Below are 17,023 nucleotides of genomic sequence, written 5' to 3'. Positions count from 1 at the left end.
GAGTTCATCCATGGCTAGAAACCAGAGAAAGTTGGGCAATTTGATACCAGTGCTCAAAAGTCTCTTAAAGGAGAGGTAAATCCCTCCTCTGCCATGAAGTACTGCTGTCATTTTACTTGTAAACTACTGTTGCAAAATGTTGTATTATTAAAAAACTTTGTAAAAATACAAAAGTGCATAATGACGTTGTTACACTGCCAATTCCTGTTATAGTTTTAAATTTCTTTTCTTCTTTGTGGCTAATCAAATTTGGGCCAAAACCCAGAAGACCATTCACAAATACGTTGCTGGAGGGGGGTACTCAGTATCTAGAGTAATCCTTAAAATTCATGAGGCAAATGCTATGGTATGAAATTTGGAGATATAATCACATAACCACCAGCTTTCAATAAAAGCAGAAATCAAATACAATTTATATACCTTCGTAATTTGATTTAAATTTGACAATACCTACTACATGTTCAAGATCTAAGTAAAACTGAAATCAGTCAAAAAAAATCATTGATAATGTTGTAAAGATTATTACTCAGAAACTGGATTTTAAAACTCAGGTTGAATATATTCTGAAGAAATGTTTAATGAATCTGATTTGCATTAGAAATATATAGTGATGTCACTTTAGTAAAAGCTATGCTATGAAAGGGAAAGCCATATACTGAGGTGAGGCTTGGTAATTATTGATAGGCAAGCAGCATCAGGAAATACTTCAAATTGCACTGTATAAGTGATTTTTTGGATAAGATCCTAAACAAATTAACTTAATGTTTTGCTTTAGTGGTAAGAAGAGTATTTTTGTCTGAAGCTAATCTAAATAACATTTGCTAAGTGTTGTGTAAAGTTAATAGTGAGAATACAGAATTTGATAAAAGGAACATTCTGTTTGAGAGTTACTTATTTTGTAACTTTCAGCCACATGATTTTACACAATATTAAAAGAAATACAAATCCATCCATATTCGCTGCTCACTGGGAGACAAGAAGGTACCCAGGGCTTTCTGGTAATTATATTGCCTTAATGCATTTCAAATTGCACAATAAAAATGGACAGTCTCTGCCACTGGTCACTTCAAAATCCTAAGGTACATATTCAGTTTCCAACCTGGAAAATGTCGTCCTGTGTTTATCAAGTGTTAGAACACAGTTGAAAGGGTCTATACAAATGCAGAAATAATCTTCTGATTTCACAGTCTGTTCTTTTTTTTTTTTTCTTTTAAATTTCCCTATTCCAAGTATGAAATCTTCCATTTGATAATAACTTTTGTCTGAAGAATTATTATTCCCATTCATTTAACGATGTGATAAACACGTCTTTAAAATATTTTGGTACTACAGAATCTCTTGTGAACGAGACATCTGCAGTCACAAATCTATTTGATACATACTTCTTAAAATCAAAACCAGATGTGCAGATGTGTGACCACATATTGATATGCTAATTACTAAGGCAAAGGTTTTTAGATGCTCACTAGCCGGATTCAAGGCAGGGTTATATCGAGGTGGTCTGGAATTAATTTAGAGCCCTTCAGGCCCGTCTTTTCCTAGACCGGGCGTAGGAGCCAAGGGTTGCGCCGAATACTCTGGATTTAGAATTATCCCTAGATCAATGGAATTTGTTCATAATTTAAGCATGTATGATGCAGTGTCTGAGCTCCGTGATCCGTCAGAACGATCGCAGACAATGGACACTGCAGTGCCAGAAGCTCTCTCACATTTGTCAGGACAGGCTTAGATTTCTGCTTGCATTGTTGTTAGTTTAGGAATACATGCAATAAATATGGCAGTGCCAAATAAAATTTGTACTGTGAAAACAAGGATGTGCATGACAGCAAAGCTGTTAAAATCCATGTAGCAAAATTAGAAGCTTGGCAAACAGGAAAAAAAAACAACTGGCTGACGACAGCAAGACTTTTTAAGACTAAAGCCTACTCAAACATCTATTTTTCCTGCTTATTAATTCTGTGTTGTAGTCTTTCCAAATCAAAAACTGAATCCTTGTTAAGAATAGGCTGAGGCACTTTTTGAAAAGTGTGGTCTACGAATACCAGAACTGTTGCCTAAACAGTAACTGACTATTACAATAAGTTTAACTCTCCCATAGAACTTGAAAATGCCTATAAAGAGAAGTGTCACGTAAATCCTTAATGTTTTGCCATGAATAGTAAGTAATTTCCAGGGCCTTTTCTCTCCTTTTTTTTTCCCTTTTAGTTTAATATCCTCTGGCAAATCTGTTTCTCTGTATGAATGTATTTCCATTTTTCAAGCAGAAACTTTTGGCAAAAACATTGAGAACATTTTACTGTGTAATCTTCATATAAGTAGTCATTGTAAAATATTTATGGAACATAAATACATTATAAGAAGGTAATACTTTGTCTAGCCATTAATTTAATATGACAATAATATCTGTCACAAGGAAATGGCATCCATTAATGGTCTCACGGCTTACAAAGGCTTTATTTCTGTACCACTCCGTTATTTCCTATCTGTGCTGACAACTACACTTAATTGCTTCATGGGTAGAAATTTTGAAAAATTTCATTACTAACATAGCTGATATAGTATTTATTCATGAATCTGTGCATTGTTCATGGTTGTCTGTCTCAAAATGTTACATATCCACTGCTGAAGTTTGATGACACTTTGGTTTTAATTCAGTTATACTCAGTCAAAAATAATTACAATATGAACCAACAGAGCAATTAATATATTTGAAAGAGCTTATGCAGCTATATGTACACTGAAATGAATCTTTTGTCCTCAGAAACTTAATAACTGCCATTCTTTTTCATTGAAATAAAAAGCTTAACAGATTTTCCTATAACTGCAATAATGTATTTCATAATTCTCCATAAATTATTATAATAGTTCTTCAGTTATATTTTGGTGACTCAGACAATACTATGTACACTGTTTAAACCATAACTTCTAGGCTAGCAAGCAATTTACAGCTCAAAATATATTTTTCTTGTGCAGTGAAATTATTTTTTACAGAAACCCTTCCTCAGAATGAAGAAATAAATTTCAGGTCCAAGAAATAACTAGCAATAACATCCATGTACATTTATCTATAAATATATTTTTGTTTTATTCAGACAAGAACTTAAAAACTATTTCCATGACCAGGATATGCTACAACAGCTCTACTGTGTTGAACTTTGTGCCCCTTGTTTGTTCCAGGGCTGGACAGAAAGAGCCAGACCCTTTTCTTCAGTTCTCTTTCCACAGGGATTATTTTAGCCTGCTTTCAGCATTGCCTGATCTTTGCCAGCCAGCTCTGACGATCAAGCAAGGTTAGTTGCCCTATAGGCCTGTCCTGAAAAGGTCAAATGATGTCAGTTCACAAAAGCTATGGATTAAAAAAAAATTAGGAATAGACTTTAAAATGTATTTAGTTAACATTTTTCCGGACAAAATATTCCAGTGGTTTTAATTGGTCAGTAGTTTAAAAATGGTAAAAAATGCCTTTGACAACCTGAATACAAGGCTTTCATGGAGAAAAAATATCTTCACCTCCACTGAAGTAAAAGAACCAGCAAAAGAATAGGAAAGAAATCTGGCATAATTTATAGAGAGAGGTTATTTTTTCCTATTTACAGTACTAAATATAAAATGATAGATTTTTTTACTTTGTGAGAACTTCTGAGATTGTCTTTAAATAATTCTAACGACAAGTAAGTACATTTATAGCAGCTGTCAAATTTTTATTCTTAGCCTTAATGTCGTCAATGAGAATGTCATCAAATATGACCAGTGCCATACGCAAAGGCTTACAATTAAGTAGTCTTTTTATTAATGAAGTAAACTTATTACCTGTATTAAATCCAAATATGGACTGTTCACATTGACGAGGGAGGAAGACAATTTTTAGAATAACTCAATCAAAATGTTCAGTGCTGAATGTATTATGACAGCAGTGCTATTTGTGGGTAACCACTTGTCCATCTGACAGGAGTGGCTCCCTGATCTCTCTGGGATCTGTCCTTTCCCTTATCCAAGGGGATGCAGCCACTGCTTTCATTTAGTCTGTCTCTTACTCTAGCACAAAAGGTTTCTTTCTTCATCTTTTGCAGTCTGCTGTGCCCAAGTAGCACAACATGCAGCCCCTGGGAGTGCTACCAATGACCTCAGTGTGGCCAATCTTTTACCGAAAGCTCCACGTAACTGCAGGAGTGTAGCACACAGCAGTTAATGCAGGCTGACGGTGAGTGGCATCCCAAAAGGGGACTTGATGGAATGTTGTTTCCTCTAGTGAATCAGCAGGAGAGGAGGCATAATGGCCTTGCCTTTCAGTTGCTGTACATCAATCTCTGCAGAGCAATGCCTGTCATCACTCAGATGTCAGATGCTGTTTATAACTTTGCTGGAAACATAACATGGAACAAAATAGTATCATTAGTTTCTCTTGAGATTGTATATGCATGTTTTAGGTTAACTGCTTTCACCGCTGCACGCCATTCAAACATTGTTTTAGCAGTATTAGTGGCTTGGAAAGTTGTTTTATCTGTGAATTTGGCCAGTTGCTCTTTTAGTACATGAACAAAAGACCATGATGTGTTCAGGTGCACAGGTTTCCACAGCACAGGTATGATATGCCTCAGAAGTACCCCCTTGTCTTTGCTTGAACCTGCTGTTTTTAATGACACCAGTGCTGCAGGACAGAGAAGCATCACATCTATTCAGCACCCCTGTGCCAGTTGTGATTTCACAAATGTCATTTAGACTGAAGACTTCTGCTCTTTACTGTCATTCTTAATATGAAGCTATTCCATAATTCGAATCCTTCTTTCTGCTTTTCCCAGTGCCTTCATTCCTGCCACATTGTTTCAAGGTGGGAAATGAGTCACAGCCAGTGTTCAAGTCGGAATGGTGTCAGATCCAGTGTGGATTTATAGCACTTTTTTTCTCCTTCCTAATCATTCCTAACATTTAAACTGGCCATTACTGAACACTGAAGATGTTTTCCTACATCTGTCAATTGTGTATTCATTGCTCTGAAGTGATCCTGATTATCAGGTTGCCAACTGTGAAACTAAAAGTAAGAAAATACTGTTTTCTCCTAACATAGATGTTTTATAAGTAGTTTATTTAAATGTGAGGGTAGTTTTAGTCTTACTTTTCACTCCTGTAGACTTTTATATTGTGATTTCCTGTTGAAATATGTTGATTGCTGTTCACCATTCACTTTTTTTCTCTATGATTAAATTTGTATTTTTTAAATCTTCTTTTTCTATTAATTCAAACCCGCTATAGAACATATTAAGATTGGTGTTAGGACTATTACCAAAGAAAACATCTGATGCTTTTAGTATTATAAAATTAATACCTGTGATATGGATAATGGGGATATCTTTGCAGTTGTTTAGTAATGGATCAGGTAACAGCAGTGACAAAATCATTGTGAAGTTGTGATTCACATTGCCTCATCAATGTGTCTCATAACATGGCTTGGAGAAAAGGGCATTTTAACCATCTTGGTTACTCAGCACTGCTTCTTCTGCCGTGTCTACCAACTGCATCCCTGTAGCCTTTTGTCATGTGGATTTTTTTATCTCCTATGAAGCTGTCCAAACCTGTCAGATCATTTCATTCTGGCCATTGTACCACCATTAAATATAGCAAGGGTGACATTTTCTCAGGTGCAGAGGTCAACACAGTGCTTATGCATCACTTAAATTTTAGTGAGCTTCTCGTTTAAGGCCTTCATTGAAATTTTCTTACAACTTTGGGTGATTGACAAACCACTAACATCACTAACTTCAGTAACTGCCACATTAGGGTAAAATGCCTTTTTTATCTGAAAAAGAGCTACTTGATTTTGCCTTGTTGATTTTGCCTTTCTGTCATTTTGTATTTAAATATTGGTTCAAATACATCAATGGGGAATAGGCTGGGTGCTCTTTAACACCAGCAAACAGAGACGTGATCAGAAATACATTTCAAACCCTCTGGCTTTAGCCCTGCCTTTAGAGGTCTCATACTGAGACTAAAGGGCAAGCAGGAGCATCCAGAAGGAAGTGAATTACTTCCTTCCACGATAAGCATTTCCCCTTTCTAGAGATTATTCCTGCCTCTGACATCCTCTTGTGCTGCTGCCTTGGGAATACAGTAACAGTTGTGCTGCCTGCAGCACTGGAGAGCAGCTGGGGCTCCATCCCATGCCACCCTTCCTGCTGCCACGTGACCTGAATCCGTTTGCTTTAGAATAAATTTTTAATAGGTGGACATCTGGTTAGTTTGGTTTTGAATATGTTTGGGTTTTTTCTATGCATGTACTAAAGGGAAAAAGATTACTCTGGAAAATACTTCAGTTTTCATTTAATAAACCATTTAATAGTTCATATAGCTTCCACAAGTTCTTCAGTTATGCAGCTATTACCAATATTCTCTGTGAAATTTTACAAATCCTGCCTTTTTATCACTAAAATCATGGCTCCTAACATTACTTAGTGTATAAATACAGCACAATACCGAGACTTGGCGTGGTTTAGTGCTCTATCAAAATTAACACGGTTTTGCCAAAATAAGAGGAAATGTCTGTCTATTGTTCTGTGGCTGTGGGTGGAGTAAAGGGATCTTTAGGGAGTCTCTTATTGCTGTAGGAAGTTATTCCAGAATGGCATTGAGCACAGACTGCAGGAATATTTACTGAGGGCTCGGTGAAACTTGAAAGCTCTTCAGCTCACTTAAAATGTTTATATATCCTGTTTCAGCGCCCACCAAACAATGCCAAAGACAGGAAGTTATTTCAGATCAAATGAACTTTTATTATTAATCAGAAAGCTTAAAATTAATAAGCTAGATAACTTAAGTCAGTCTGTTTAGTTTGGGGGGTTTTTTTGTTTGTTTTTGTTTTGTTTGTTTTTTTGTTTGTTTTTGGTTTTGTTTTTGTTTTGTTTTGGTTTTGGTTTGTTGTTTGGTTTTTTTAAATTTTTATTTCCTAGACAACACTGTAGCCCTTTCCAGGGAAAAGAAAGGAGAAAATTCTCCACTGGCAGGAAAATTTTGCCTGCAGTAATCAAAAGGTTATATATACTGGTTATATACCAGTTATATATATATATATAGTGTATATATTGTATATGTGTATATATATGTGTATATATATAAAACCACTGTATTACTAGTTATATATATATATGTAATTAGTATATATATATAAAACTAGAATATAAATAGTTTTACATATATATACTAGTTATATTAGTTATATTAGTTAGGCTTCCAATCGGGAGGCCTGGAGACACACCATCTATATTAGTTATACACTTTTTATATATATATATATACACTATATATATATATATATATAAAACTACCATAGAACTAGTTATATATACATAAAACTAGTATAGAACTAGTTATATATATATACTAGTTATACCAGGGATATACTAGTTCGACTTTACTGTGACTTCACCAGCTGGACACTTGTTTTAAAGAAATAAAAACACACGAGTACAGTATTAAATTGATTCTCTTTTATGTCAATGCTTGGCTCACTTGATCGCGTGGAGGAGTTCCCGTAGCACTTTTTAACTCACTTGTCAGTTACAACTACACAAAAACACTTCACATCGTCCAAAGCAAGAGCTCCAGTACATAACTAATTTTCACCGAGCACTTGTAGCACTTCATCCTTGACAGCAAAAAGACCCATTTAGAAATTTAATTAAGAAACACCCGGCAGTACTTTCATAATGTACCGTGGGGGCGCCACTGCGCATGCGCTCGCCATCGATGACTCGGAGGAGCGGCTGGTGCTGCCTGCGCGCTCCCGCCCCGCTGCCCCGTCGCTTCCAGGAGCCGCCGGTGCCGGGAGAAGCGGGAGGATGGTGAGGGACGGCGCGGTGGGGCGGGATAGCGGGAGAGCGAGATAGCGGGGTGGGGAGAGGGGTAGGGAACCCCCCGGCCGGGCTGCGGGATCGGCGCGGGGGAGGCGGGAGAGCGGGCGGGAGGAGTAGTGAGTAAGCAGTTCCCGGGCCACGCGGGGCCGCGGGCGCGACCGGGCCTGGAAACGAGTGTGGCTGGAGAGCGGGGCCTGCTGCGGTCCGGGGACAGATACAGCAAGGACCCTGTGGGGATGCGTGCAGATATCTCTGCAGCGGGCTGGAGCACCTCTCCTACGAGGAGGGACTGCGGGAGCTGGGCCTGTTCAGTCTGGAGAAGGCTGAGAGGGGATGTCAACAATACACACAAGTATCTCAAAGACCGGTGCCAAGAGGATGGTGCCACACTCCTCGGTGGTACCCAGAGGCAGGGCGAGGAGCATTAACCGTAAACTAAAACACAAGAAGCTGCATGTCAACACAAGGAAAAACTCTGCACTGAGGGTGGCAGAGCTCTGGAATAGGCTGCCCAGGGAGGTCATGGAGTCTCCCTCTTTGGAGGCGTTCAGAACCCACCAGGACATGTTCCTGTATCACCTGCTCTAAGTGAGCCTGCCTTGGCAGGGAGGTTGGTCTGGATGATCTCCAGAGGTCCCTTCCAACCGTAACAATTTGACGAAAGGAATTGAACAGAATGAAGAATTTTTTTTGCCGAAAGGGTGATTAGATGTTGCAATGGGCTGCCCAGGGAGTTGGTAGACTCACTGATCCTGGAGGTGCTTAAGGGAAGACTAGATGTGGTGCTTTGTTGACACAGTGGTGTTTGGTCATGGATTAGACTCAATGATATCAGAGGTCTTATCCAAACTAACTAATACTGTGATTCTGTGAAAACAAACAGGACTCCCCTCAGGAACACTCCTCCTGGCCGCTCATTAGTGGCACTAATGAGTTTTGTTTTCTCCATTCCAGTTTCGCAACCAGTATGACAATGATGTCACCGTGTGGAGCCCGCAGGTAAAGCCTTTATGTGCTTTGTCACTGGGTTTTTAACTTGCTTCTTGGGTTTTCGCCACCTCACAGCAGCGGTATCACGGCTGTGTAGGTTGTTGCCAGGTGCCTGAAGTTCCTGCAGGCTGTTCCCGTCTCCCTTTGTAGGCTGTGGGTGTCCGGAAAGCCACTGGCACATCTCAGGACTTCTGGTGTATGAACCTGAGTGGTGCTGAGGTGGGCCCCTTCACCTCAAAGTGCTTAAGGCAGTTGCTTTGTGTGAGGTACAAGATAGATGCTGTCACCTTGGGAGTTGGACTAGATGATCCTTAAAGGTCCCTTCCAACCCAAACCATTCCATGGTTCTATGATCCGTTTACAGATCTGTAATAAGAAGTTGGTAAGTGAGGTACAAAAAGCATGAAAGTAAGCTTAAATCTTCCCACTGTTAGGCCACTGCTAGGTCATTCTCTCTTTTGTCCACTAGATAATATTGGAAAGGAACTATTTAGTCTATAATTGGGAATATTTTTTTCCATCAATCACTTTTTCAAGTTGTTTGGAAAAAAAAAGCAAATTGTTAAGAATTAGTATTTTGTGCTTGAGTAAGAATATGCCACTTCTTCAAATGGAATATAACAGCAGCTATTTCTCTTTCTGTGCACAATTTTAACTGCCTTGTAAGCCCCTGGTTGGATGCCTGTGTCCACAGGGTAATCTGGAGCATGGAATTTGAGGTACTGACTTCTGTGGTACGAATTCACAGATCTTCATGTTCTGTATTGAAGTGGTCACAAACATTCATGTTGAACAAATTCCATGTATAAAGCTTATAACCTTGAGAGCTAGAACTTGAAAGTGGTTAAATGCCATATCACTTTGTGCTGCAGTTTGTGCTTCAATTCTGAAGTCTGTGCAGATGTGTGTCCCTAGTTTCCCATGTTGTGGACTGTCAGGGAGGCTTCCTACTGTCTCTGTAGTTAAGATTATATTGAGCTTTGCACTTGAATTTGAAATTTTCTTACCTCTGAGTGAGTTCCCCACTGTGTATTGTTACTAGAAACATACACTGGGTGTTCTGAAACTTACGCAGGTTGTGTTGACTTGAAAATAAACATTCTGGAATTCTAGAAGCAAGTGTCAGCTCAGGTGTTTAATGTTGCCTCTTCTCTCAGTATGGACATTTTAAGAAGGGATACTTTTGGAAAATCAGAGCCTTGGAAAATGACTCATTTCTATATTTAGCAAAACCAGAGATTTTAAATCCAAATAACAGATTTTGTTCCTATAAAGCTAGTGTATCGTTAGTTTGTGGGTTTGTATTGCTACTGAAAATCTTCATCATGTACTACTATTGCATCTGATACTTATTTTCCCTACATTGCAATGGAGAGTGTTTCATGTTTTCAGTCCTACATGAGGACAACCTTGAATATTTGCCTGGTTTTTTTAGTCAATACCATGATAGGTGTAGATGCCTTTGAACTGTTTTCATCCTTAATGATTGTGTTTCTCTGGCAGGTTCTGTATCAGAAACTTTAGTTTTAATTTTTTTCATCTTATCTGTTACTTAAAAAGTTACTTTTAAAACTATAACATTCTCTTGAGACTTTTAATAGATATAGCAAAATCATCCAGCTGTGGGCTGTGCTTGCAGGGCAGCTCTGCCCTGTCTGTCATGGGCTGGAGGGCAGAAAATGGGACACTTTGCCCTCAGTGGTGCCATTAAATGGACATTGTTACATTTTCCTACAAAGCTTCTGGACACCTCTACAGAACTTGTGGGGACTTGATTTCCTTTGAGACCTCTACTCCTCTTTCAGACTTCACTGCAGTTGGCCAATAACTTGTTCAGAAGTTATTGGGGAATGGATGGTGAGACACAACAATTGCATAAGACTCGTTTCTTCAGGAAACTCGATTAAAAGTTAAGTGTCCAACTTCAGCTGGAAGTTCTGTCTTTGAATCACATTGGGTCAAATACTGATTCTTCTAAAGACAGTGACAAAAGTCTCGTGATTCTTATGTCAAAATTAGTGTCAAGATTCTAGTGTCAAGATTATTCACCCTTTCTTTTTAGTTTTCCCATTCCTTTGTGTGCAGTAGTGAGTGACTTAGAGATGGCCCAGTTTCTGTGGGTTAGTGGTGAGGCGTTGCAGAAGATAATGGTGGAGATCTGTTGGTTGTAGGTTTAAACTGTGACGCAGAAAGTGCCCCAGTTGGGGTGGGGAATCAAAGGTCTGAGAGTCCAAACCCATTGAAAGTTGATTCAGAGGATTAACTTGAGAATGATCACCTTTGATTTGTTTTTGTAGGGCCGAATTCATCAAATAGAATATGCCATGGAAGCCGTGAAACAAGGCTCAGCTACGGTGGGGCTGAAGTCCAAAACACACGCTGTTCTGGTTGCTCTCAAGGTAACTTCAAAACTGTGTTCTTGGGACAGTAATGTTCGTAGAAAAGTTTTGGGTTGGCAGATTAGCTTTGTGCAGTCAGAACTTCTATGTGTAATGTAAATACAATCCCAGTTTCCTTTTGCTTGAGTACCAGTATAGAACTGAAATATTTTCAGTACTCCTGCAAAGCAGATTTTCACAAATTGGTGAAGGAAATGAATGGAAGATTTTTTTTCCCTTTAAAAGATGGTGTCCTCGTTTTCTTTTCATTAGTTATTAAGTAGTAAATATATTCCTTTCTTTTCCCAAAGCTTGAGTGAGTGTCTGTTTTTTCTTCCATTCTGACAGGTTCCTACCAAAGTGAAATTAGGTTTTTCTTGTCTTCTGTTGCAAGTTTATAAATTTAATTTTTTTTCATTGTTTCATGATCACATTTAGTTCTTGCTATAAATGTTAGCAGATTTCTCCACAGTGCTTGGCAGACTGTTCAGTTTGCCACAAAGCTTTCTCCTTTTATGCATAGAGAGCACAGTCTGAGCTGGCAGCTCATCAGAAAAAAATCCTGTACGTTGACAACCATATTGGTATCTCAATTGCGGGACTTACTGCCGATGCAAGACTCTTGTGGTGAGTATCCTGGTTGTTGACATAACACAGTTCTGCAATAACAAGTGAAAGTTCATTCAAACTATTGCAAATGAGATTTTCTGCTTGGCTAAGGATTAGTCTTGAGCTGCTGCTTTGTTGCACTATGCCAAAGACCTCAGCGTGAAATTCTGGCAGATTTTTAACTGGTTGGCAGAAATCTCATTTGTTTGGCCCAAAATTTTGCTCCTTGGTTTTGTTGCTAGTGAGACAGTCCTGTCTGGTTTCCTCAGCGTGATGGGGTTTCCAAGCAGTCTGAGAAAGTGCATCACTTCTTTCCCTCTGGCAGCTGCTTCTGTGTACACACACTTTAAAAAGTTACTGAACACACAGAGTGCTGTATGTGTGGGCTTCAGAGGGCCTTGCTTTTACCTGCTGACCACAGAGTTTGATCAGGTGAGGTAGATGTACACGGAAGGAGGAGTGTTCGTCAGTTTGAAAGGACAAAGAAGGGATAGGAAGACTTTCTAAAATAAATTTTAATTGCCGTAATGTTACCATTTGACTGTGGCTTTTTTCCATCTGTTGCCTGCGTGAACTTCTACCTTCTTTGCATTTGTATGGCTGAAATATTTTTACGCTTTTTTCAAACCTGTGGTCAACTTTCTAAATAACAATTATAGGTCATGGTGAAATGAAATTATGTAAAGCCTTTGACCCTTTTTCTCAACAAGCAGAGCTGAAACAAAAATGTTTACCTTAACAGACAAGTATTAAGACAAAACTTCATTGTGTCTTTGATCTATGCATTGGTTTAATTTTTTTGTTTTTTTATTTTTTGCTTTCTAGCAATTTCATGCGTCAGGAGTGTTTGGATTCTAGGTTTGTGTTTGATAGACCTCTTCCAGTTTCTCGCCTAGTGTCACTAATTGGAAGCAGTATCCTTTTTTTTTACACTTGTAATACTTTCGTAGCTTTTTACTTGTTCATAAAATGATTTTCATATGTCACAGCTTAAAACTCAAGTTGGAAAATCTGATTGGAAAATTTTTCTTCATTCACACTGCTCATGGATTCATTCAGAGAATACCCCATAAGGATGCACTTTGGTGCATCTCTGTTTGGCTTAGGAAAATGTTTTGGGTAATGAACATGTAATTTTGACATGGTTTCCTTAGCTTACTTCAGAAACCCAGATCCCGACGCAGCGTTACGGCAGGAGGCCGTATGGGGTGGGACTGCTCATCGCAGGCTATGATGTGAGTAAGCTGCTCTGGTCCCTTGTGATCTGCAAGAAAATGTGATTAGTGAAACTTTATACAACAAGTAGATGTTAAGAGGGAAAGACAGAAGATGCAAACTCATCAAAATGCTCGGAATAAGGAAATAATTGTCTGTATCTTAGCCTAAAACGTAGCTTCTAGAAGTGTTAATTAATAGCTAATCCTACCTACACTTATTAGGTATTTTAAGGTGCAATATGAGATACTGCAAAAATCGGGGTTTTTTTCTGTAAATGTTTTGCTATTGATTTTGGATGTTTACGAACTATTCTGAACACTTTCTATTAAAAAATGGATGTGGAAATCATCACTGGCCTCTCTCTTACTTGTTTAGCAGCAAGAGTTTGCATATGCAGGATCTCTGCTCTCAGGATTCTTGAAATTTTGAATGGCATGGTTTAGTCTACAGCCAGTTTTTACTTTTGTGCAGATAAGACAGAATGTGTTTAAAAAACCTGCTGCAAGTCATGAAGCAGGGAGCTTATATACATAAGCACAGTGTAGAAGAGAGAAAGAAATGTTTTTTGTGCCAGCCATCCTGTCTGCCTAAAAGCTGCATCTTAATGAACAAAGTATGGAGAAAGAGTTGGTTTTGGTTTTTTTTATTTATTGGTGGGGTATTTTTTTAGAATAAGTTTTGAAGGAATTATATAAGAACAGTGATATGATCAGCAATATGAAATATGTTTCTGTGCATACATGCAGGCCATGCGATATACCATGAAGCAAAATATTTCAGAAAATCTCGTGTTCAAGCAACAGACTTGGTATGAATTTATACATTTGTTTCACATTCTGTTGTTTTTTTCCTCTCTCTTTGTAGGATATGGGCCCTCACATCTTCCAGACTTGTCCCTCTGCAAACTATTTTGACTGCAAAGCAATGTCCATTGGTGCTCGTTCACAATCGGCACGGACTTACTTGGAGAGGCACATGACTGAGTTCACTGACTGTGAGTAGTGGAACCCTCTAGCTAATGGCATTCATCAGCTCTGCAGTTTATTTTCTGCTACTGCTCTGCTCTTTTGCATTTAGTGAGATGAAGATAAATTTTGGGAGACAAGTCCGGCATAACTGTAAATCTGCGTGAGAATGTTACAGATTTTCATGTCTTAACACATAGATGCTTTTATTGCATCTAGTGAAAAGAGAAGCTATGCTCAGGAAAGCAGGGAAAAAAGTGAAAGGCCTCTGCCCTGTTTAGCTCAGGGGAAATGTAATTCTTTCCATAGCAGTGTATGTCAGTGCAAGTATTTAGGTGGTGCATTTAAAGTGTTGAGTTTATTTTTGTATGGAATGATGAGGAGGAGCCTACTGAATAGCTTCTTGGGGGAAAAAAAATCAAAGCTGGAATATCAGTGCAGTGGAGGCACTGGAGGCAAGGCAAGTGTCAAAACCAGATGCACTTGACCTCAAATGTAGGGGAGGGATGATTTCTCAAGGAATGCTATTATAACCAACCCTGTGCTCAGTACCACAAGGGAGAGGAGGTCTAGAAGACAAGTTGGCCAAGCTGATTTTGTAGTTCTCAAATAGGAATAGGAAGAAGGTGAAATGAATGTCCAGAGATAATACCATATAGTCCATAACTGTCTTTCTGATTCCATTTTAAGGCAATCTAAATGAGCTAGTTAAACATGGACTGCGTGCCCTGAGAGAGACTCTTCCTGCTGAACAGGATCTGACCACCAAGGTAAGTACTAGGTTTTAGGTTTTCTTAAGGAATTTTACTGCCATTGTTTCTAGAAATTACTGTGACACAATTCTTGTGAAGTTTGTCTGACAAAGCACTGAAACTTGAAAGCTGAATACTGGTAGATAATATCATCTCCGTTTAATGTCACTAGTTTATCTACCATTTCTTGATTATCTCAGATTTAAGTTTCTTAACAAAAATTATGCTTCCACTAAATAAGACATTATTTCTCTGGTTGCTTCATTCTATTTTAAGCTTTGATCAATGTTAATAAACATTACATGGAACTAGAATCACAGCTTTGCTTTGTGAACACAGTCATTCACTGGGAGGTGAGGGAAGGTAGTGCACCAACAGTTGATTGAGTATCTGGCATCAGAAAAGTGTACAAACTTCTGACAGTGAATTGAGGAACTGTTGACCGAGACAATTCTAAGGATATCCATTAGTTGGTGTTCTGTTTGTGGCCCTTTTCCATCACCTTGTTTTTTAGAACTCTTAAATTATTGAAAATGCAAAATGAGATTAAAATAAGGGATTTTGAGAAATTGTGTGTATTCAGAGGCAAACAAAATGAAAAAAGTTGAAACCCTTGAATGATTTTTACTTGCACGATTTTGAAACATGATAGCTTTTGTAAGTGAAAGCTTACAAAAAAGTTTAATTGCAGAAAAACACTTCTCCATGCTTTCAAAACTTTGTTTGACAGAATGTTTCCATTGGAATTGTGGGCAAAGACATGGAGTTTACCATCTATGATGATGACGACGTAGCACCATTCCTGGAAGGTCTTGAGGAGAGACCACAGAGAAAGGTGTGTGGCTTGGATACAAATGAATAGGCTTTGTTGAAAGATGACATTTAGATATGATCTATTATGTTTAAAATAAATTTACTACTCTAGTGGAGTTTTAGAAAGGCAGTTTTTAAAATTTGAAGTTACCGTATGAACACTGTATAATCTCAGCTGGAAACTCGGAGGCTTTTTAAATCAGTTTATGCTGAATTTATGCCAGGCTGTTCCAATGTCATCTTCTTTCCTCAACTTTGATCAAGTACAAGTTTTCCCTGTTTTGCAGCAGAAGTGGCTGTTTATGTTTCTCATGCCCTTCACACGATACCTCCATAGTCTCTTAATTACCAGCTCTGTCCTGCTCATGCTTAATTTGGGTAACACTGCTTTTTAAGCTGTTTGCTGACATGAGCAGCATTTGCCACTTGTGATGCTCAAATCAGGATAAAGCTGGTTTGTCAAGTGTTGTCTTCTGCCTTCCTAAAATATTTGTTTTTTCTCTCTTTTAGCCGGTTCCGCCTGTAGAAGAAACTGTGGAAAAGGCTGAGGAGCCAATGGAGCACTAGTTGGTGGATGAGTTCCTTTGTGTTAATGTATAATAATACAGGAACATTTATCCATTTGCTGGTAACTTTATCCTCACCTATATACATTTTCTGATGCTACATTCTGAGGATTGCTCTTAAAGACACCAACCCACCTATCCTTAAAAGGTAGACAGGAGGTCATACTTGGGTGTAACTGCTTGGACAAGAAAGGTGTAATCATTTTCTAAATAGTACATGATACTGTTTTTTAAAGAAGAGATACTGTCTTTAACTCGTAAGGACAAGTGGAAATAAATCACTTTCTTGGACTCTGCTGTGGGTTTGTTTTTATTTTAATCTGAACAAACAGCAATTAAAATACTTGTGTCATATCAAGGTGCCATCATGTGTCTGACCGTTTGTCAGAGTGAGTGTTTACTTGCTGTACAGAGATGTGGTGCTCTTGGAAACTGTTGAACTGAGAGGACCTTAAAATGCCTAAAAAACTGTAAAATAGTTGTGGAACAAACAGGAGACTGCGTGTTTCCCTGTGTCAGCTTGTCTCAAACTGAACATGAAAAGACATTTGTGACTGTGAGTGTTAACCAAGAACGTTGCAGGCTGAAGAAGTGTGAAGCTGCCAACCAGGTTTTGTTTGAGTTTTCGGGGGGAGGTGACTTAGTCAACCCCAGCTCATTTGGAACTGTTTCTTTAGATCCATGAGCCAGCCAAGGGCAGCAAAGGGCTTTTAGCTCACTAAAGGCTGAAATTGAAGTAAAAAGAAAGCACAAAAAATTCCCATTTCAGGTCCCCTGGGCTGTGGAGTCTCTGCATTCCTCCTGAATGAATAGGTTCTCCAGGGTTTTGTCCCTTCACCTTGTTCTGCACCTGGTGCTGTTTGGATTTAAGCTGAGTGCCACAATATT

The 17,023-nt window shown here is 38.6% G+C and overlaps 1 protein-coding gene across 1 annotated transcript; it reads left to right on the top strand.

Annotated features, from left to right (window-relative positions):
- The first annotated feature begins 7,729 nt into the window (after positions 1–7,729).
- PSMA1 (proteasome subunit alpha 1) lies at positions 7,730–16,432 on the top strand. The gene is made up of 10 exons (XM_027700875.1): positions 7,730–7,832; positions 8,799–8,843; positions 11,132–11,233; positions 11,736–11,839; positions 12,647–12,735; positions 12,986–13,056; positions 13,904–14,033; positions 14,695–14,774; positions 15,487–15,591; positions 16,080–16,432. Exons 1-10 carry the CDS (start codon positions 7,830–7,832, stop codon positions 16,134–16,136), a joined length of 786 nt encoding a protein of 261 aa, XP_027556676.1. The 5' UTR covers positions 7,730–7,829; the 3' UTR covers positions 16,137–16,432.
- The last annotated feature ends 591 nt before the right edge of the window (positions 16,433–17,023 follow it).

This window comes from Neopelma chrysocephalum, unplaced genomic scaffold, assembly GCF_003984885.1.
Source record: "Neopelma chrysocephalum unplaced genomic scaffold, ASM398488v2 Primary Assembly neopelma1_24, whole genome shotgun sequence".
In the NCBI taxonomy this organism is placed as follows: Eukaryota; Metazoa; Chordata; class Aves; order Passeriformes; family Pipridae; genus Neopelma; species Neopelma chrysocephalum.
The sequence above is the reverse complement of the archived record's forward strand: the minus strand, read 5'-3'. Positions and strand labels throughout refer to the sequence as shown.